Genomic DNA, 20,022 nt, shown 5'->3' on the forward strand with positions numbered 1-20,022 from the left:
GGGTCACCTGAGGTGAGCTCAGCCCTTTCTGCAGAGGCCCTCCCCTCAGAGCTGCTGCGAAACCCTGTCCCCTTTCCCAGCAAGGCTGGCTTGTGACCTCCTGAGGTCCTTCCTGCTTTTGCCCCCTACCTGGTACCCGGACCTTGGCGAGTGCAGAGCCTGCATGGCACAGGCTCCCAGTTAGCTCAGAACCAGCCGCAGCCCAACACTTCCTCCCCTCTGGGCCCCGTGCTGGCCACAGCCAGCACCCATCACTTCCTGACTCCACAGCCGATGACTGGCTGGCTGGCCCCGGGCCCACCGAAGGCTGTGAGTGCCCCGGGAGATACACCTTCCTGAGCTTCAGCTTTCTCCCCACTGCGACCAAGAGCTTTTGGACCTACCCTGCCTGGGGCCAGTCCTGAGTGCTACCCTCTGCAGGCTGTGTGACCCGGGCCCAGTCACAGACAACCAGCTTCTGTTTCCCGATGGAAAATGGTGGCCATGACCCCTGGCTCAGGGGTAGGTGTCAGCCCAGCGTGTGAGACACACAGGTGCAGCCTGCCTGCCGCCCTACTGCCTGCCATTCCTGACACAGGGATGCCCTGCTGCCTGGCCCCAGTCTCTGGGGAGAATGGAGACTGGAGCTTGGAGCAAAGCAGAGTGGCCAAGGAATTCTAAAGTCTTAACTCAGCCCCGCTTGCACTTCAGAGATGGAGAGCCAAGGCATGTAACTCAGGAGTCACTGGTCTCAATGTCTAGTCACAGCTAGCACTGCTGGTCATTTCCTGTCGCAAGCCACCTGTCCCCCAGCTCCGTGAGATGCATGTGTGATATCTCACAGGTGAGAAAGCTCAAAGTCAAGTACATACTGTGGACAAAAAAAGGGGCACTGTGATAAATCTAACCGAAAGTAACCTCAAGGGCAATCTGATCGTGAATTCCTATCTGTGCAGGACTTGAATAGTCTTCCCCCCCCTCCCCCGGCCGTAACTAAAGGTTGTCTTTGTCCTAAGCAAGCCCTGCCCACTGTTTCTGTGTGGCTCTGTTAACACACCTTTGCAACGCCTCTTTGTGGGACTCCTGGGAAGCACAGCTGACCTCCAGGGAGCCCCTAACCTTGTTAACTCTCCCGTATTGGTACCTCGCCCTGCTTACTCCCACCTTCCTGGAATCTCTCCTCCTCAATCTCAAATGCATAAAAGAAACTGCAAAATGTCATTCTCCGGAGCATCTGAGATCTCACTTCCCAGCACTGTCATCGGTTTGGCTCAATTAAAATTGCATTACAATCCTCTACAGCTCTGGAACTTTCTTACATCAACAGGACCAGTAGAAGAGGCTCGACCGTGAGGCCTGCCTGACCCGACAGCACAGACCACACTGCAGTGGGGGGACCCTGGGTCCACATGAGATGGAGAGGCTGTCCCAGGCAGGCCCCTTCCTCTCCCTTGCCTAAGTCTGGCACGTGGCCTCCTCTGTGCTGGGAGTGCGGACGTGGCAAGGAGTGAGGCCAGGTACCTAGGCTCCTCTCTGGTCTAGCACTCAGTCCCTCACTATCACAGGCAGAGGAGATCAGACAGGGGACAGGCTTCCCCAACCTCCCTGCCCAGGCGACCCCGTGCCGCCTGCCCTCTGACCCAGCAGCCGCCCCTACCCTCAGCCACTCCTGCCTGTCTGGGGGCTAGCTGAATTTGGAGGCTGGCTTCTTCATTCAGACAAGGAGGGAAGAGGAAAGTTGTTTTTCAGGCAGCAGAGCTTTTAAATAAACACCATTTATCTTTCTCTCACCAGTCCGTCTTAAAGAAACTGGGTTCCTTGAGAAAAGAAACTAGATTCGCCGGCTGACGACGCCCAGGGACAAAGTGCCACTCGCAGCCTGGCCTGGGCCGCTGACACTGAAGGAGGCTTTCTTTACCCAGCTGAGCACCGGCTGCCAGCTCTGGCTCAGATGACCGGGCCCTGGTGCCAGGCCATAGCCCCGCCAGCTCCCAGGCTCCGGAGGGCCTGGCCTAGCTCCTCACCCTCCTCCAGCTACCCTCCCTGCTCACCTGCCCCTCCTGATCTGCCAGGAAGCTGAGAACTTCCGTTCACCTTGGGGTGACTACTTCCTCTTAGATTGCCCCTCCAGAGCAGCCCTCCCTGCCCAGCCTCAGGGGCAGCCCGGCCCTCACGCTGTCAGAGCAGAGTTAGCAACTGGCTACATCCACGACAGAATGGTCTCACCCACCTGGTCAGGCAGCTTCAAGAATGACCATGGGCCCGTGTTACAGAGGGGGGACTGAAACCCAGAATGGGCACTGACCGTCCAGAGCCATGGAGCAGAGTGACAGCTGACACCCCTCCCCCCAGGTGCTGGGGCCCCCTGGACCCCTGTGACCAGGCCCCACTGTGCCTTACCGGCGTGGTGTCATCGTGGGAGCGCTGGTAGCGTTTCCAGCGGCAGCCGTAGATGCCCGTGAGGCAGGAGAGGCACAGCTGGGGCTCGTAGTACTGCAGGGGCTGGTGTCTCACCATGCTCGTGCCCGCGGCCCTGGTGCCCGGCCCTCAGGAGCCCATGGGGGCACCAGGCTGGTCCTGTGGGAGAAAGCACAGGGCTGTGAGGCAGGGGACGGTGCGGGGTGGGCCCCAGACACAGCCAAAGTCTTTGCGGCCCAGGTCAGGGTGGGCCAGCCTCTGCACAAACCCCTGCAGAGGACTCAGGCCCACCTGGGGCCAGAGGCCCATCCCTGCAGGCCTCCCAGGACGCCACCCACCCCCGATCTTATCCACACCCTCGCCCCCTTCCCCCCAGCCTCCCTTGCCTGGCGCACTGCAGCTTCTTCCTCTGCGTGGAAGGCTCCCCCTTAGAACTCCCCCAGGTCATCTCCCGCAAAACTGCAACTGCTTCCCAGCCTCTCTCGGCCATTCTCAGCTTTATTTTCTCGATCGCGTTCCCAAACATGCTTTACTTATTTTGTTCCTTGTCTGCATATCCCACTGCGATGTCAGTTTCACAGAGGCAAAGGTTTTGTCTGTCTTCTCCTCTGCCGTACCCCCAGTAACTAGAACAATACCTGGCACACTGAGCTTCCCAAATAAATATGTTAAAATAAATTCTCATAAACGCTGACAAGTATCGAGCACTTAAAATATTCCAGGCACTGTGTGGATACTTTATATCCATTGTTCCATTGCACTGTCACAGGGGGGCAGGTGCAGTACCCCAAACCCATTGGACAGGTGAACACACTGAGGCCTGGAGAGAGACAGGGGCAGTGCCGGCCTTGGACACCAGCTGGGTGCTGGCAACCTGGAACTGTACTCTGGTGCCCGGATGTGTTCACTCCTTCAGGCTCAGGGACCCCGGCCCAGTGGGGCCGTGGCAGGTCAGTTGAGCAATGGGAGGTGTCTTGTGGGTTGAGTTGAGCCCCCAGGAGCAACAGACCCAGCGCTGCTTGGGGCCCTGGAGATGCTTGCTGGGGCTCTGAGGTGGCTGCGTTTGGCCAGTGGCCATTGGCTTGGGCACCTCGCCCGCCCTCATGTCAGGCCGCATCTGGTCCTCAGCACCACTGTTACTGCTGTCCCATTTCACAGATGTGGAGCCTGCAGCTCAGAGCAGTAAAATGATTCACCCGAGGAGTCAGGACTTGACTCCTGGTCTGTGGATCTCCAGAATTTGAAGCTGCCTGCTCTGTCCCAGACCCTGTTCTAGGCTCTGGAGACAGTGTGAACAGGCAGGCACGGGGACCCCTTCGGGGCCCTCCCAGGACAGTGAGGGGCACACAGGCCCTCGCTGTGCGCACACTCGCCCTGACAACAGCCTGTGGGGCAAGTGTTAGCATTATTTTTTTATTGAGATATAATTTGCACACCAAAAAATTCACCCGTTTAAAGTGTACAATTCAGTATTTGGCATATTCAGTTTTTAGGACAGTTACCGATTATGCGAACACCCCCACTTTCTAATTCCAAAGCATTTTCATCAGCCCACGGAAAGCTCCAGTCTCAGCCACAGTCACCTCCGCGCCCTGTTGTCCCCATTCCTGCCCCTCAGGCCCCGGCCACCACTAACCTACTTTATGTCTCAGTTTATGTGCCTAGTCTGGACATTTCATGTAAGAGGCATCATACAATGTGTGGTCTTTTGTGACTGGCTCTTTTTACTTGACGTAATGTCTTCAAGGTTCACCCGCCTTGCAGCATAAATCAGTGCCGCATTCTCTTTCAGAGCTGACATTAGTCAGTGGTGCAGACCGACCATTTTCCCTACTCACCAGCTGATGGGCATTTGGGTTGCTACCCCTTTCTGGCTATTGAGAGTAACACCGCTGTAAACATGTTTCTGTGTGAATATCCGTGTTCATTCCTCTTGGGTCCACACTTTGGAACCTCTAGGTCATACAGTTTGGCCCTTTGAAGAATGCTAGAAGCTGTCTCCTGAAGTGGCCACACCATTTCCCAGGCCATAAGCATCATTGTCACCGAAGCACAGAGAGGCTGGGCCATTTGTGGTGGGCGACCCAGCAAAACCAGGCAGTCTGGCTCCAGGGGCCTTGCTTGAACCCGGGGTTGGCAAACAGGTTTAACTCAGGGGCCGTATCTGTCCAGCTGCCTATTTTGGTATAGCCCACAGGCTAAGAATGGGGAAAAGTTAAAGCAAGAACACATCTGCGACACATGAAGATTATATGAGGATCAGACGTCAGTGGGTCCGTCAGCAAAACTTCACAGACCCAGCTGAGCTCGTCCTTTCCTGTACCGTCGGCGGCACCTTCAACTGCAGCTGCGGAGCCGAGCAGCTACAACAGAACCCAAATGGCCCACGAGGCCTGCAGTACTCACTGTCCCTTCAGAGGGAAAGTTCACTGGCCCCTGCGACCACCGGGCTACAATGGCCCCTAAGTGCAGTGCACAGTGGAGCTAGTAAAGGGAGGCTGTGGGGGCACTTAACTCGGGGCAGAGAGGTCAGGGCAGGCTTCCCGGAGGCAGTGCTGAGCTGAGGCATCTGAGATGAGCTCTTGAGACGCCTCCTTCTAAATGCCCAGGGGCTGCACTACAGAGGCAGCTGGGGCTGCAGGCCCACCCAGTACTTCTGTCTCTGGGCCCCATGCAGGGCCTCCGCCTCCCCCCACCCTCATCGCCACCCAGTGCTCACCTCAGCAGAGATCACAGCCCCAGTCTGAGGAGGAGATGCATTAGAGGCTTGCTGGAAATATCGACTGACCCAGCATCCCCGAATTGCTGGGAACTGCCTGCTACAGTCTCTGTGCCGTGTTTCCCTAGGGAGCCGTGTGGAATACGGTGCAGCTGCCGGGGAACCTCTGAGTCGAGCCCGGCCCAGGGCTTGGGGGGCAGTAAGGGATGCGGATGCTGCTGCAGTCAGCTTGGCTCCCATGGAGTGGGGAGGCCTGGGGAGTAGATGGGGGGATGCGCTCAGCTGTATTCAGCCAGCTCTCACACTGTGCACCCCCAGATTAGGGCTTCTGCTGCCGGGTGGACCATCACATCCACCCCTACCTCCCCAGGAAGGGAGGAGGCAACTGATGGGTAGAGAGAGGCCTGGACTCATCCCGTGTCAGCCACTGACTTGCTCTGTGGCTGAGACCTCTCGGGGCTCTTCCCTGAGCCTTGCTTGCTGAACCTGTGAAATGGGATAACAGCCTTTGCCTTGACTTCTGTAGAAGACCAGATTATGGGGGAGGGGCGCCAGGAGGGCGAGTGGCTGCAGTGACTGAGGTGCTGCAGGTGGGTGCTCTATAAGCAGAAGCCCACGCCCAGGTTCCCCTGCCCTCCCATTCTTTTCCCAGGACCCCCAATCCTGAGACTGGTTCCCATGTGTCCTCTGCCCTTCCCCACTCACCCACCATCACGACTGAGCAATACAGTCCCTAGGAATGGAAATTCCATTTCAAATCCAGAAAAGAGGGAAGTAGAACAGCCTGCCCTGGGCCTCAGCCCAGCACTCAGCTGATTTTGGCTCTTGGAACTGCCTCTCCCGAGGTAAATTTTCACACTATTCATAAGGTCAGGGGTATCTGTGGGAGGCAAACCTCCGTCTCTCCTTTTGATATTCTCCCGGGGTCATCTCGTCCACTCTCATGGCTTCAGTTACTGGGTGCGGCCAGGCCACCCAACCTCTGCCTCTCCATCGAGACAGCAGGCTCCCGGCTGTCTCTGGGGGTGTCACCCAGGTCCTGCAGACCTGGCACCACCACACCGACCTCCTCACCACCCCAACCTGCCTTTTGCAGCCCTCAAAGCCCGTTTTCACTGTTCCCTTGACTACTGCCCTGGGTGGGGGTTGCGGGGGGGGAGGGGTCATGCCCACCAACCTGAGCTCTGTCCAGCAGCCACTGAAAGCTTTTTAACAGGCACATGGCCAGGATCTGGCCCCTCCAGCTCCTCTAGCCTCACCACTCCGGAACTTGACATCCCTCCTTCTGATTAACACCCCCTGACTCTTCGAATCTCAGCTCAGGTGTTGCCTCCACCAGGGAGCCTGCCCTGAGCCCCGGGTCAATCAGAGCACTCCTCAGGGACCCCTGGGTGTCCCTAGTCCTTCCTGGGCACCCTCTGTCAGTAGTGTGGGCGTGTCCGTCTCCCCCAGGGGACGGTCTGAGTTATTCCTACATCTCCAATGGCCAGCACAGTGCAGCAAGAGGATGAGGCCCTGGGGCTTCCTGGATTGTACAGCTGGGAGGCCTGGGAGTTCTACCAGGACATGCGCTCAGACCCTGGGCATTTGGACCAGCTCCCAGAGACCAGACTCTCCCCACTCCCTTCCCTCCCTTCCCGCCAGGGCAATGGCATTACTTAGGATCAACTGATTTCTCCAAGTGACCTCGCAGGGTATCAGCCAAGTTCTCAAGAACCCCCCCCTTCTGGAGCCCCTACTGGCTCTGGGACAGGAGGAAGCCCCAGTCTCTGATCCTGATATTGGAGGACCCCTCAGCCCAAAGTCCCATTGTCGGTCTGGATTTTTGGTCCCCGCCCTGCATTCCTGTTTGCACAGGGAAGGGCCTTCCTGGAGCCCAGGCCTGAGATGCAGTGAGGGCCTGCTGCAAAGCTACAAGGTCCTCTCCCACCCTGGTGTCCTGGGAAGGCACCCAACCCCCTTCTCTCCTGCTCCTCCCTCCCATGACCCCCAGGCAGCCAGGCCCTCGCTGGCCCCAGGTCCTGCTGCCTCTGGCCCCAAGCCCCCTCTCTTTCCTGAGAGTGGAAAGACTCTCAGGCCAGGTGTCAGTGCCCAGGTTCCAGCCTAGTCACCTTCCACTGACTTGCTGTGTGACTTCAGACAGGTCAGTAGCTCTCTCTGAGCTTATTTTACCCATCTGAGATATGGGAACTAGATGGAATAACAAATAAAAGGACCCAGGTTGCAATAAAAAGGAATAAAACACTCATCTGTGCCACAACAGGAAAGAAACGTGAAAACGGTGTGCTGAGTGAAGGAAGAAAGTTACAGGAGGTGGGATGGGGCCTGCCGGGCCCATGCTGGGCACTGCCCCTGGGTGTCCCCTTGGAGACAGCCGTTCAAGTAGAGGCGACAGGCTTCTGCTGCCGATCGGAGGCATGGGCCCGGGCGAAGGCACGAACAAACTGTGGCCCACCCAGATAATGGGACACTACTCAGCGATAAAAAGAAATGTTACTACCAAGCCACAAAAAGACATAAAGTGACTTTAAAAGCATGACACTAAGTGACAGGAGCCAATCTGAAAAGGCTACAGACTGTATGATTCAACTACATGACATTCTGCAAAAGGCAAAACCGTAGCAGCTCTAAAAAGATCAGTGGTTGCCAGGGACTAGGGGTGGGGAGCACAGGAGATTTTGAGGACAGGGAAACTATTCTCTGTAACACCGTAGCGATGCACCCATGTCATTGTACATTTATCAAACCCCCTAGAATGTACAGCACAAAGAGTGAACCCTAATGCCAACCATGGGCTTTGGTTAATAACATTGTAGCTGTGTCGGCCCCTCAGCTGTAACAAACGTATCACCCCAATGCAAAATGTTAATAATAGGGGGGACTCTGAGGTGTGGGACGGAGAGCATGCAGGGACTCGGAACTTCTGTCAACCCAAAACTAGTCTTTAAAAAAAAAGCCTATTAACTGAATGTATGTATTTAATTTAGATATCTATATGGATCCACTGATAGATAAGCAGACCCAAGACCCTAAGTGATTCGCCCAAGGCCAAACAGCTAATCAGGACAGAAGGATTTGAATCCAGGGCTGCCGGCTCCACGGCCCAGTCTTCCCGTGGCACCAGTTCCAGAGGGAGTGTCTGCCCACGTTTCTGCCGCCCTCCATGTCTATGCCAACCGCAGCGTCTGTGTCATTGCAAGTTGCTCTCAAAGGGCCAAGCTCAACATTTTGGTTGGCACCAAGGGAGCAGGAGCACAGAGTAAGGCCGAGAACCCAGGGGAGGAAAGGGGAACCCCTCCGCCACCACGGCGGGCACCAGGCTGGAGTCGGCAGAGACCTGGCCTCCGGCAACCACCAGGGCCCTGGGGAAGGAGGCACAGCACACCGCAGGGACGGAATCGCTCCCCTCCTCCTTGGCCACGTCTGCCCGTACTGGGGCCTCCACCCAGCCCTGCCCCGGGGCTGACAGGCGGAGGCTGAGCTCAGCCACTGGCAGGCTGGGCGACCTCTCTGAGCCTCTGGCCCTGGCTTTCCCGTCTGTATTGTGGGAGGGTTTGAACACCACTGGATGGTCTCCAAGGGCCTGTTGGGCACTCAGCTTCTAAAACCCATTAAAACCATCTGCTCTGTCCCTACCCCTGGGAGAAAAGCAGAGATGGGGCAGCTCAGGGGGGAGGGAAGGAGAACCCCACAGTCCTCACCTGGTCGGAGGGCAAGAGCCTCTGCAGTCCTAGGGCTAATGGCTGGGAGCCCTGAGCCTGCCACTGACTGAACAGTCACAGTGAGGGTGAAAGCTACAGGAAGGCCTGTGACGCCCTGCAGCTGCCCCTGCCCAGCTGCCTCCACCATCTCTGACAGGGACCAAGGCACAGGGAGTCACGCCTGGACGACTCACAGCGATGATCCCAAACCTGACTCGGACTAAAACTCAGGGTGTAAAGGCCCACAGTGACTCCTCCCCATCATGCGCAAGGCCTCACGTGGCCTTGGAGCGAGACCAGGGCTTCCCTGGGCTCTTTCTCGCCCCACCCCCAAGTGCAGGCGTGCCTGTGAAGCCGCCCTGGCTCAGGCCCCTCTGCCCCTCCTGAGGGCTGGCAAACTCCTTCTTATCTCAGCTCAGGGGGCCTCTCCTCTCAGCAACCCTCTCTGCCTGCGTCAGGGTCTTGGGTCCCAGCACTGGCCACTGCACAGTGGCTTCCCAGACACAGCAATGCCTGAGCAGCGCTCAGGACTCAGGGAGGTCTGGAGCACAAAGAGGAGAGGAGGGGGCTCTAGGTGAAGGAACGGCACAGGGAAAGCCTGGTGGCAGGGGCCGGTGAGCAGGGCCTCTACCAGGGCTAAGACTGCCCCAGGCTCCAAGATGAAGTTAAGCCCCACGTGGGTTCGATCTGGCGGGGGAGGGGTGTGCTGCCCACAGGATCCCTCTGGCCCTCTGGGGGCTCCGGGGCAGCAGAGCAGCCTCCACGCAGCTCCCTACCTGGGCTGTTTCCCCCAACTACACTAAACCCAAAACAACAAGACAAATCCCAAACACTGGGGCTGGAGGTGGGGTGACAGGGCTAATTCTGGGGCTTCCCATTTTCCAAAGCTTGAAAAGCCTGGAGAAATGTAGGACCAGCCAGGCCCAGGCCCCTCCCCGCCAGCTGCCAGCACAGCCTTCTGCACTTGGCTGTTGAGGAGAGGCCACAGATTTAGAGCATTTCTGGTTGTGTGGATCGGGAGATCTGGGTTGCCACCCCCGGCCCTGAGCGTGTCACTCCACTTCTCTGAGCTTCAGAGAAGCCCCACACTTGAACCACAGCGAAGGTGTGCAGATGCAGGACGAGAGGACGTCTGTGAGGTCTGTCACTGAGGCAGCTGCCAGTGGGGAAGAGGCTGGGAGAGGAGGGGCTGGGAGGGAGGCCCGAGAGGCAGAGAGGGAAGGTGGGCCAGCACCCCGTCCTCTTATCACACACAGCACTGAAGCTGCTCAGTGGGCCGGCTGGGGCTCAGCAGGAGCCCTCAAAGAATCAATCATGCCATAATTAGGGTCATTATTAATCTCTTTCCAGGAGGTCCCAGAGCCTCCTGTTTACACAACACTTCTGTCCCCAGGGACCTCTGAGTGCTCTCCCTGGGGGGCAGGCCAAGGCTGAGGCCATGGCAGGCGTGGGCAGGCCCCAGTCACAGGTTCTCAAGTTCTCCTGCCCCCCCCCCTCCTCCCGCACGGAGTGCTCCCTGCTTGTTTCTGGAAGCTGTGGCCTCTGGTACCATCTGTCTCGCTTCCAAGGCCCTTGAGCTCATTCAATAAATGTTTAAGAAGCCTCCACTGTGTGCCAGGCACTACTGGGAGCCAAGAAAGATTCACAGAGACTCAGCCGTGGACCTTCCTTCCAGGGGGGCATCACGGCAGCAGTGGCTACAGTCACAACCAGGTGTGTGTCCAGTGCTTCACTGTTTCCGGAGCCTCCCCAACATGCCGTTTCACTGAAGCATCTCGACAACTCTGCAGGTAAGTACCAGACCCACATTTTAGGGACACAGGTTTGGGAGAGTTTGGGGCTACATGCTGGACAGGAGCCAGGCTCAGGACCCAGCTCAGGGGCTTGGGTTCTCCCGGCACAGACAGGACCTCTCTTTCCCAAGTCAGGGCCACGAGTAGTCACCAGGAGTGCCGGAGAGTGAAGCTGAGCACCTCAGACTCAGAATCTCTAGCTGCAAACTCTCTAAATCGGTCTTGGAATCACCTCATGTAAGACTCATATATCGTGGACCCCTGGAGCAAGCCACAGAACTATCCCTGGATTTCAGATGATTGAAATCATGAAACGTCAGCCCTGGGAAAGACCGGCAGCCGCTCTGGGCAGCCTCGCTCTGCACGCAGAAATCCCCCGCCACCTCCTGGCAGGGGTCGCCCAGCAGAGCGGCCTGCCCAGGTGTGCCTGCCCAGGTGTGCCCGCCCCCTGGAGGACGGAGCGGTTTCTCAAGGCAGGCCTGGGGGGAGCCCTCCCGAGAGGAGTGGCCTGCTCCCACCCAACTTTACCCTCTCCCCACCCCCCAGAAACCAGCTGGCACCCACGGGTTCTTCCTGGAGGAAGCAGAGTGAGCAAATATCCCCAGGGCCTCAGGCTGGGCCTCAAGGGCCAGACGGGGGCCTGGAGAAAGGGAAGACTTTCATCGTCCTGCACAGCTCTGCTCCTCCCGGGATCCCAGCGATCTCCCCAGGGCAGGGAGGCCGCCCAGGGAGAGCAGGAGAAGGTGGAGGCCGTGTCTGGCAGAGACTTGCACTGAGCAAACTTGTCTCTGACTAGTTTTTGCCCCCTGAGGGAATGGAGAGCAATGATTTCTTTTATTTACTTATGTAAAATAGTAGGGTTATTATACAAACAGGCTTCCCAAACCGGCCCTGGGGTGGGAAGAAAAGCAAGGCATACCATTTAAGGAGTCTTTCCCTAGCTTCCTTCCACTCACACCTCCCTGCCCTGCCTCACCGCCCCCTCCCCTCCTCACACTGCGGTGTTCCAGCACAGCACACTGCCCACCTTCCCACAGCTCGGCCCTTGCTCGCGCCGGGCCCCCTGCCAGGAAAGCCCTCCCCACCACCCCATCCCATCCATCTTAACAAACAGACCCTGTGCAAAGCACAGTCACCAGGCACGGAAGCCCACTGCCTCCGCCCTTCATGCTCACATGTCTGGCTGAGCTCTCGAGACATGATCACAGGCCTCTGTGCACAGTAATTATCTGCTTCCGCGGCTGCCCTGCCCACCGGGCTGAAAGCTTCTCCAGACGGAGACTTCTGATCCACTCAGCCAAGCGTTTTTGAAGAGCCACAGTGTCTGTGGCCCTGAACCCGGAGATGGGGACACGAGATACTCCAGGCCCCTTCCCTGCTAGAGAGGTCACTGTGCTGGGGACCTGTGTCCCTGCACTGTGCCAGCACCAAGGAGGCGCCCATTTATTTGTCACTCAGAGAAGCTGGTTAAATGTGCAAAGGGAGGAAAGAAAGAGCCAATCAGAGTCCCTTAAACCACACAATGGCAGAGCCCTTCTGAGCCTGGTGCCGGTTCTGCCTCTGAGTAATAATTAGCCTTTCCCTATTTACTGTAAAATGAAGTTACTGAAATCAGTCTCAATTGAACATTTTCTCCCACAATTTTTATTTTTTTAAGTTATTTTTAAAATGTATTGATCAGTGAGAAAAGAAGGGAGGGAGAGAAAGAGAGGAACATCAACTTGTTCTACTTGTTTATGCATTCACTGGTTGAATCCTGTATATGCCCTCACTAGGTATCAAACCTGCAGACTTGCCATATCGGGATGATGCTCTAACCAACTAAGCTACACAGCCAGGGCTCCCACAGCTTTTTCTTAAACCTCCGCTATCTGCTCGCGCACTTCTGCTCCCGGTCTGGTGTGAGACGGCCTCGGAGTCAGCACCCTGACTTCCTTGCTGTCCTGTGCATCCCTCCTCCTCAAGGCGTTCTGTGAAGAGGAGCGGCCCCTACTTCCAGGCAAGTCTGAGAACCTGGGGCCCAAACTTTCTACCTCTTTCCAATTTCCAGGTTTCCCTTTAGTAACCAAAGAAAACCGGCCTTGCTTGGATGCGGAGGAAGAAAGTCCCAGGAGCTGGTGGCCAGCATGCTCTGGAGGTTCAGGCCAATTCCATCATTTAAAGCCTCCCATTCCTTAGCTGCTATGGATTCCTTTGGCTGAAGCATCCTTGTTCAAAACACAAATCTCCCCTGAAATGAGAGCCCATGAAACCCACCCAAACTGGAGGGCAAGGTAGCTTATTTTAGTACGTGCTCCAGAGAAGCGGATCATGGTGGGTGGGAATGTGTGCGGAGAGCCAGCCTGCCTGGGTTTGAAACCCAGTTCTGTCGCTTACTCACTGAGCAAAGTCCTTAATGCCTCTATACCTCAGTCTCTTTATTTATAAGGTGGGGATAATAATAGTACCACTCGTGGCACTGTGGGCTGCTGTGAAGATTAAATGGGCCAACACACGTAAGGGGCTTAGGTGCGTACCGGAGTACTGGAGTAAGCAAGAGACAGCTCTGCTCCTAGCTTCAGATTTTTCTTGCCTGTGAAGTAGGACAATAGCCCCCATTTGTCCTGCCGTTTTCTGTAAACCGCAGGGTGCCGCCTCCATGCGAGAGGCAGATGTTTTTGAACCCAGGGGCTGCTCTGTGCCACATGTTTCTAACTCCTTTCTCCCTGCCTCCTCCTCCTCTTTTTTCTTTACCTGGAAGAAGGCACCAGTGGCTGTGAGCTGGACTCCCAGAGGTGTCCTGTCAGGGACTTGGTGATGTCACTTCACTGGGAGAGCTGTGGGGACAAGGGGACAAACCCGGTCAGATCTCTCAGATGTTATCCTGCCTTCTCCCCTTCCACCTGACGCCCACGGAGCTCCTACCCCGTGCCCACCTGGTGCTCAGTGTGGAGCCCGGGGACGGGCCACATCTAGTCCCTGCCCTGGAGAAGTCACTGAGCTGGGGGAGCCAAAGGGACACACATGATCCATTTGTGGGCCATGAGACGCCGCACACACAATCCTCCCTCCACACATGCTAACCACAGACCAGCCTCAACCCAAAACCAAGTACAACCTGCTCCCCGAACCATGCTTTCTCCCCTACCCCAGACCCCAGACCCCAGACCCCAGACCCCAGACCCCAGGACCCAGCCAGCCTAGGACGAAACCCAGGGTTGTGCCCAGCTGCTGGGGTGGGGGGCAGAGGCTCTTCCCTGCTGCCCAGGGACCTGCTTCTCCAGAGGCAGCTGCCAAAGCAGCCACAGAGGGAGGGCTGGTGGGCTGGAGGCGGGATCTGGGGCACCGCAATTATGTGGCTTACTTCTGACTCATGCACCACCTCCCCCATCACCAGCTCTTGCAGCCCGCTGGACAGCCCTTCTGCCCAGGAACTGCGAGGAGAGATGGGTCATGGACCAAGGAGAGAGGAGAAAAGGGAAGGAGGTTCTGGGCCAGACTGCAGAGGATGCTGCTACACTGCCTTTTAAAAGACACAGGCTGGCAGGCCCAGCAGCCTGCCTAGGTCACCCAGAGTGTCAGAGACAGGGCAAGAGCTGGGACCCAGGTTTCCTGGTGCTTTGCAGGCTTCAGGGAGGTGGTGGCTCAGGCCTGTACCCAGCATGAGAATTCTCTTCAATCCAATTAGGCCCCAGAGCCACACACCGGCAAGAAATACACAGGCAAGACTCTCCCCTGGATGGGAAGGGGGCCGAGCAGGGTTCAGAGGCAGCTTGGAAATGACATCCAGCTACTGAAGATGCCTGTGGCACTCCCAGCCGTGCCTCTCTCCACCTCCACTCCCCAGGTTTCTCATGATGCCCTGAGTGTACCGTTCAGTAACAGTATTTACTGTTACTGTGCTTTACAGTTTATAAAACATACTTATTTCCTTCATCTCCCACAGTGGCCCTAAGACCTGAGTGACAAAGGGAATACATTCTACACAGCAGGGCTTCTCAGGCTTTAACGTGCAAGCAAATCACCTGGAGATCTCGTTCAAATGCAGTCGGGTGCAGCAGGTCGACGCTGGGGTCTGACACTCCACATTTCTGACAAGCTCCTGAGTGATGCTGGTGCTGCTGGTCCAGGGACCACACTTTAAGTAGCAAGACCATCCTTGTTAACAGCGTGGGTGCTGGGGGCAGACTGTGTAAGTCAGAATCTTGGCTGTTACCGTATGGCCTTAGTCTAGTTACCGATCCTCTCTGTGCCTCAATCTCCTTAGGCATCCATAAAGAACTCACACAACTCCACTCCAGGAAGACAAACGACCCAATTAAAAAATGGGCAAAGGACCTGAACAGACACTTGTCTAAGGAGGACATACAGAGGACCCAGAGACATGTGAAAAGATGCTCAACATCACTAGCCATCAGAGAGACGCAAATTAAAACCACAATGAGATGCCACTTCACACCAGTCAGAATGGCCATCACAAACAAATCAACAAACAACAAGTGTTGGAGAAGTTGTGGAGAAAAGGGAACCCTAGTGCACTGTTGGTGGGACTGCAGACTCGTAGAGCCACTGCGCAAAACAGCATGGAATTTCCTCAGAAAACTAGAAATGGAACTGCCTTTTGACCTGGTAATTCCACTGCTAGGATTGTAGCCTAAGAATCTTGAAAGACCAATTCAAAAGAACATGTGCACCCCAATGGTCATAGCAGCACAATTCACAATAGCCAAGTGCTGGAAGCAACCTAAGTGCCCATCAGTAAACGAGTAGATCAAAAAAACAAACGAACTGCGGTACATTTACACAATGGCATTCTATGCAGCAGACAGAAAGGAGCTCCTGCCCTTCACAACAGCATGGATGGGACTGGAGAGCATTATGCCTAGCGAAATAAGCCAAACAATGAAAGAGAAATACCCTATGATCTTACCTATAAGTGGAACCTAATCAACAAAACAAGCAAGCAAAATATAATCAGAAACACTGAAATAAAGAACAGACTGACAGTAACTAGAGAGAAAGGTGGGAAAAGGATAATAGGGGATAATGGGGGGGGACCATCAAGGAACATGTATGACGGAAGCACGGACAAAGCCAAAGGGGGTGGATTTGAGGGTGGGAGGCAGCAATGGGTGGGGGATGGGGGGGTGAAAATGGAGACAAATGTACTTGAACAATAATTTTTAAATCTCCTTACGTATAAAGTAATAATACCTACCACCATGTGATATGAGGATTAAAGTATGTACAATGACTAAAGTGATTATTACTTCAGTGTGTTAAATGGAGCCTCTGAGAGGCAGACACAGGCAGCAAAGGCGGCAAAGTCAGAATTCAAACCCAGTTCTCCTACTGTAAACCCTGTGATACCAAGCTGCCACAAAAGGCCATAGCCAGCAAACACCCCTCGCACCCCCGCACCCCCTCCATCAGACAGACATGGGTACTGAAGTGTGGAGAGGGGCAGAGGACTGATAGGCCACCAAAAGCTGGTGTCAAATCCAAGTCCATGACTCCTGGCCTGGTGTGGTATCGCCCTTCCCTGTCCTGCAAGGACGTCACCAATTCGCCCTGAGGCGTCCCAGCTCTGCTGTCAGCCCCCACCTGGAAGCCTGGAGAGGGAGGCTGCCCCCACGCCGCGTGGGCTGAGTTCCCAGCTCTGTGGGAGTCCTGCCCACCAGGCTGGGTAAGGAGGACAGGCTAGCATCACCCTTCCAGCTCCAAGTCCTACCTGCAGTCTGTGGCACTGCTCAGTGTCAGGGTCACCCTGTTGGGGTCTCAGGCAGAGGGTGGCACAGCCCGGGCCTGCCTCCACTCCCCCTTGGCTTCCCCACACGGGGCCAGTAGGAGCCTGAGTCACTTGAAGGAAGTGCTCAGCCTCAAACAGGAAGTGGCTCTTGGAGCAGAAACCCCCTGTAGGATCTCCCCAGGGCCCTGGGCTGGGGGCCTGGGCAGCCTCGAGTGAGGGAGGAAAGCCAACTGGGATGTAACAACCCCCATTCAGATTCTACCTGGAACTCACACTCGGCACCCATTCTCCGCACTGTGAAACCTCGCCGGGGGCTTCCCTGCTGTGCAATCTTAGGTGCATCAGTAGCCTTCTCTGAGCCCCAGTCCCTTCAGTTGTGGGGTCATGGAGCTGCACTACAGGACTATTAGGACCTGGTATTCTATGATGAAAAGAAAAACTGGAGGAAGTGAACATGGGTTTTAAATAAATGAACAAATGCATGTATGAATGGAAAGTATGAGTGAATACAGATGTCTAGATTTGAACACCGGCTGCTGGGACGGGCTCCGGCCATCCTTGACCCTGAACTGGAATTAAGTGGGTTGAACATTCATTATTTTACTTGTTTTTATTCATCTTTCTCAAATGCATGTGTGGCTTCCATTTAATTCAATGTTTAACACGAGATGTGTTTTGGGTCCCTATTGGCAAGTTTCGTGATGTTTCTGTGACCAGAAAGATGCCGTAGGAACTTACCCCTTGTTTATCTCAACTGTGGTAAAAGTGGCTTTAATATTTCATTTCACTTAAAGCGGCGGTTTCCAAGAACCCGTGAACAGCATTGAGGACTTGACCTTTTCCATTTCCCAGTCATGCTGAGCATCCTTTATTGACTGACTGACTGGCTGACTGACTGACTGGTGGGGCAGGGAGCGCTCCCCCCCACCCTCATCTGCGGTTCTAAACGCACTCGAGTCAGTGCGGTCACTCACAGCAAATGCGTGTAGCGGCTGAGCGGGGCCTCCAGGCACAGCAGTCCCTCCTCAGCTGTTGTTTCACCTTCTGTGGTGTTTCGTTACCTATGGTCAACCGTGGTCCACAATTATTAAAGAAAGAGTTCCAGCAGTAAATAATTCTTGAGGGTTTTTAAAAAGATTTTATTTATCTATTTTTAGAGAAAGGGGAAGGGAAAGAGAAGGAGAAGGAGAGAAACATCAATGTGTGGTTGCCTCTCGCATGCCCCCCACTAGGGACCTGGCCTGCAACCCAGGCATGTGCCCCAGCTGGGAACTGAACTAGCGACCCTTTGCTTCGCAGTCTGGTGCTCAATCCACTGAGCCACATCAGCCAGGGCCAATTCTTATGTTTTAAACTGAAGTCCATTCTGAGTAGTACGGTGAGATCCGGCACCATCCTGCCCCATCTGGCCCTGGACGTCAATCGTCCCTTTGTGCATGCTTTGTTCACACTGTGTACACTGCTCCCTAGCCTCAGTTGCCCGGTAGCCGTCTAGTTATTGATCAACTATTACAGTATCAAAGTGCTTCTGCTACAGTAGCCCTTATTTTACTTAATAATGGCCTCAGTGCAAGAACAGTGATGCTGGGAATTCAGATTTGCCAAAGAGAAGCCAGCAGGTGCTCCTTTAAGTGAAAAGGTGAAAGTTCTCAACTTAATAAAAAAAAGGAAACAAATTATGCTTTATGCTAGCTCGCGGAGAGAGAGACCACATTCACATAACTTTAAGTACAATATATTGTTACAACTGTTCTATTTCATTATTGGCTATTGTTATCCATCTCTTAGTGTGCTTAATTTGTAAATTAAACCCCATCACAGGTATGTATGTATAAGAAAACACACAGTAAACACGGTTGACCCTGAACTTGGGATGTGAAAAACATCTCGTGAGTATAAGTGGACCCACACAGTTCAGATCTACGCTGTTCCAGGGCCACCTGTATCTCCCACCTGCAGGAGGGAGCCTGCGTGTGTGGAGGGCCGACTCTAGTTATGCGTGGGTTTGTGTGTGCACGGGGCTGTGCCCCGAATCCTCGAGTCGTTCGCGGTCGGTTGCATGGGGTTGGGAGCTATCTCTGGTGTCAGGCACCCCCCACTTGGGGGTCTTGGACTGTGACCCTGTGGATAAGGGGGACGACTGTCTTTAACAACTCACGTCACTCAGGTCGGTGTAGCGGGAAGTGTGGCACCAGTTCCTCCCACTGGATGACCCTCAAACACCGCAACTGTCCATAGTTTCAAATTTACAAACCCTTTGAAACTCTGAATATCTGATCTCTATTTAAATAATTTTATTTTAAATCTAGTCTGTATACGTTGTGATGTGTATAGTTTTAATTTCTACAATATTTTCAAGAAAAGTAATTTTTGAAAATATAATTTCCCTTTCTTTACATTTACTTTGATTTACATTTCTGATGTAAATATATCCAAATTCCATACTCCTTAAATACAATTGCATTTTATTTTTTTGATCCTTTAGATTATTACCATCAATACAAAATTTTCAAATGATGTGAAAACCTTGACTATAACAATATAATCATAGCGATCCTGCTAAAATGAAGACAATAAAATACATTTTATGAAATAATGTATGACCTATAAGTCCTATTACTCCTCTGAATATCACCAGCCTACCACCAAAACACCCAGATGTAAAATAATAATTAAATTCAGTCTTTCTTGATATTTTTGTCACTTTCAGTCATATAAAACCATAACTCTACATGTATATTTCAATTTACATTATGAAGGTATATTTGCCAAGGTGTGAAAATCGAACTATTTTAAAGTTTCAAATATATGACAAAGACATAGGGGCCTCTAACTATATTTTTATCCCAGGCCCGGGAAATTTTGGGCCAGGCCTGCCTGCTGGCTCTGACTTCTGGGGGCCCCGGCCACCTGCGGGGGGCCTTCGGCCTGGCTGAGCTTCCGGCCAGCCCTGCCCTCCCCAGAGTCCGCCTGTCGGAAAGCACTTTGCACATGGAATGTCTGTCCTCTTGCTGCTTAGATGGGGCCTTAAGTCCAGAGCAACTCGAATGCCTGCAAGGGCAGTGACCATGACCTGACCGGCATCTCTCACTGACCGGGTGCTCCTTCAGGTCCCTTGCATTCCAGCACCATCTGCGAAGGGGCCACCAGGCTGGCTGCCCCCGGCCGTCGGGCTCAGTGGGTGACCTCTGGCTCCACAGCTGTTTATCTCTTCCTCTGCACCCCTACTCAGGCCGCCTCTACCCAGTCCCCCACGCTCCCCCTTAGTCTGTGCCTAATGGTCACAGCGACCAGCTTTGGGCTAAAGCCCAGAATGCACCTGCAGCCCCTTACCATCTGGGCTGACAAATTTCCACATTCCCCGCCCAACACCCTTTCTTCCTTCATGAAGAGGTCCCAGAGGGCAGAAGCTAGGTTCTGCAGGGGGCAGGGGCATTAAGGAGAGAGCAGGAGGAACACAGCCAGGAGATCTGGGCACTGGAAGGCAGGCCAGCCTCCTCTCTAGGCTCAGAGTCTTCATTTGTCAGATGGGAATTCTGCAGCCAGCGCCGACTGCCTCACGGGATGACTAAGAGAGCCCGGTGATCAGGACACCACAGGGCTTTGTAAACTGCCAAGTGCTGAACCCTGTGATCAGGGCCTAACTCCGCCTCCCCAGTGTTTCCTGCCCGGCTGGGCGCAGGC

The 20,022-nt window shown here is 54.5% G+C and overlaps 1 protein-coding gene across 4 annotated transcripts in view; it reads right to left on the reverse strand.

Annotated features, from left to right (window-relative positions):
• The window catches only part of GDPD5 (glycerophosphodiester phosphodiesterase domain containing 5), an 88,450-nt gene that overhangs the window by 39,488 nt on the left and 28,940 nt on the right, over positions 1 to 20,022 (reverse strand). For 3 of the 4 annotated variants that reach the window (XM_037131518.2, XM_037131520.2, XM_037131522.2), the window contains 2 exons: positions 13,344 to 13,426; positions 2,380 to 2,556 (listed from right to left, as the gene is read on the reverse strand). In XM_037131518.2, the coding sequence (XP_036987413.2) occupies positions 2,380 to 2,496 (117 nt within the window). In that variant the 5' untranslated portion in view covers positions 2,497 to 2,556; positions 13,344 to 13,426. The remainder of the gene's footprint in view (positions 1 to 2,379; positions 2,557 to 13,343; positions 13,427 to 20,022) is intronic. The other variant, XM_037131521.2, reaches the window with a different exon arrangement.

Source organism: Artibeus jamaicensis, unplaced genomic scaffold, assembly GCF_021234435.1.
Source record: "Artibeus jamaicensis isolate MK-2021 breed Jamaican fruit bat unplaced genomic scaffold, CSHL_Jam_final contig_64, whole genome shotgun sequence".
NCBI lineage: Eukaryota > Metazoa > Chordata > Mammalia > Chiroptera > Phyllostomidae > Artibeus > Artibeus jamaicensis.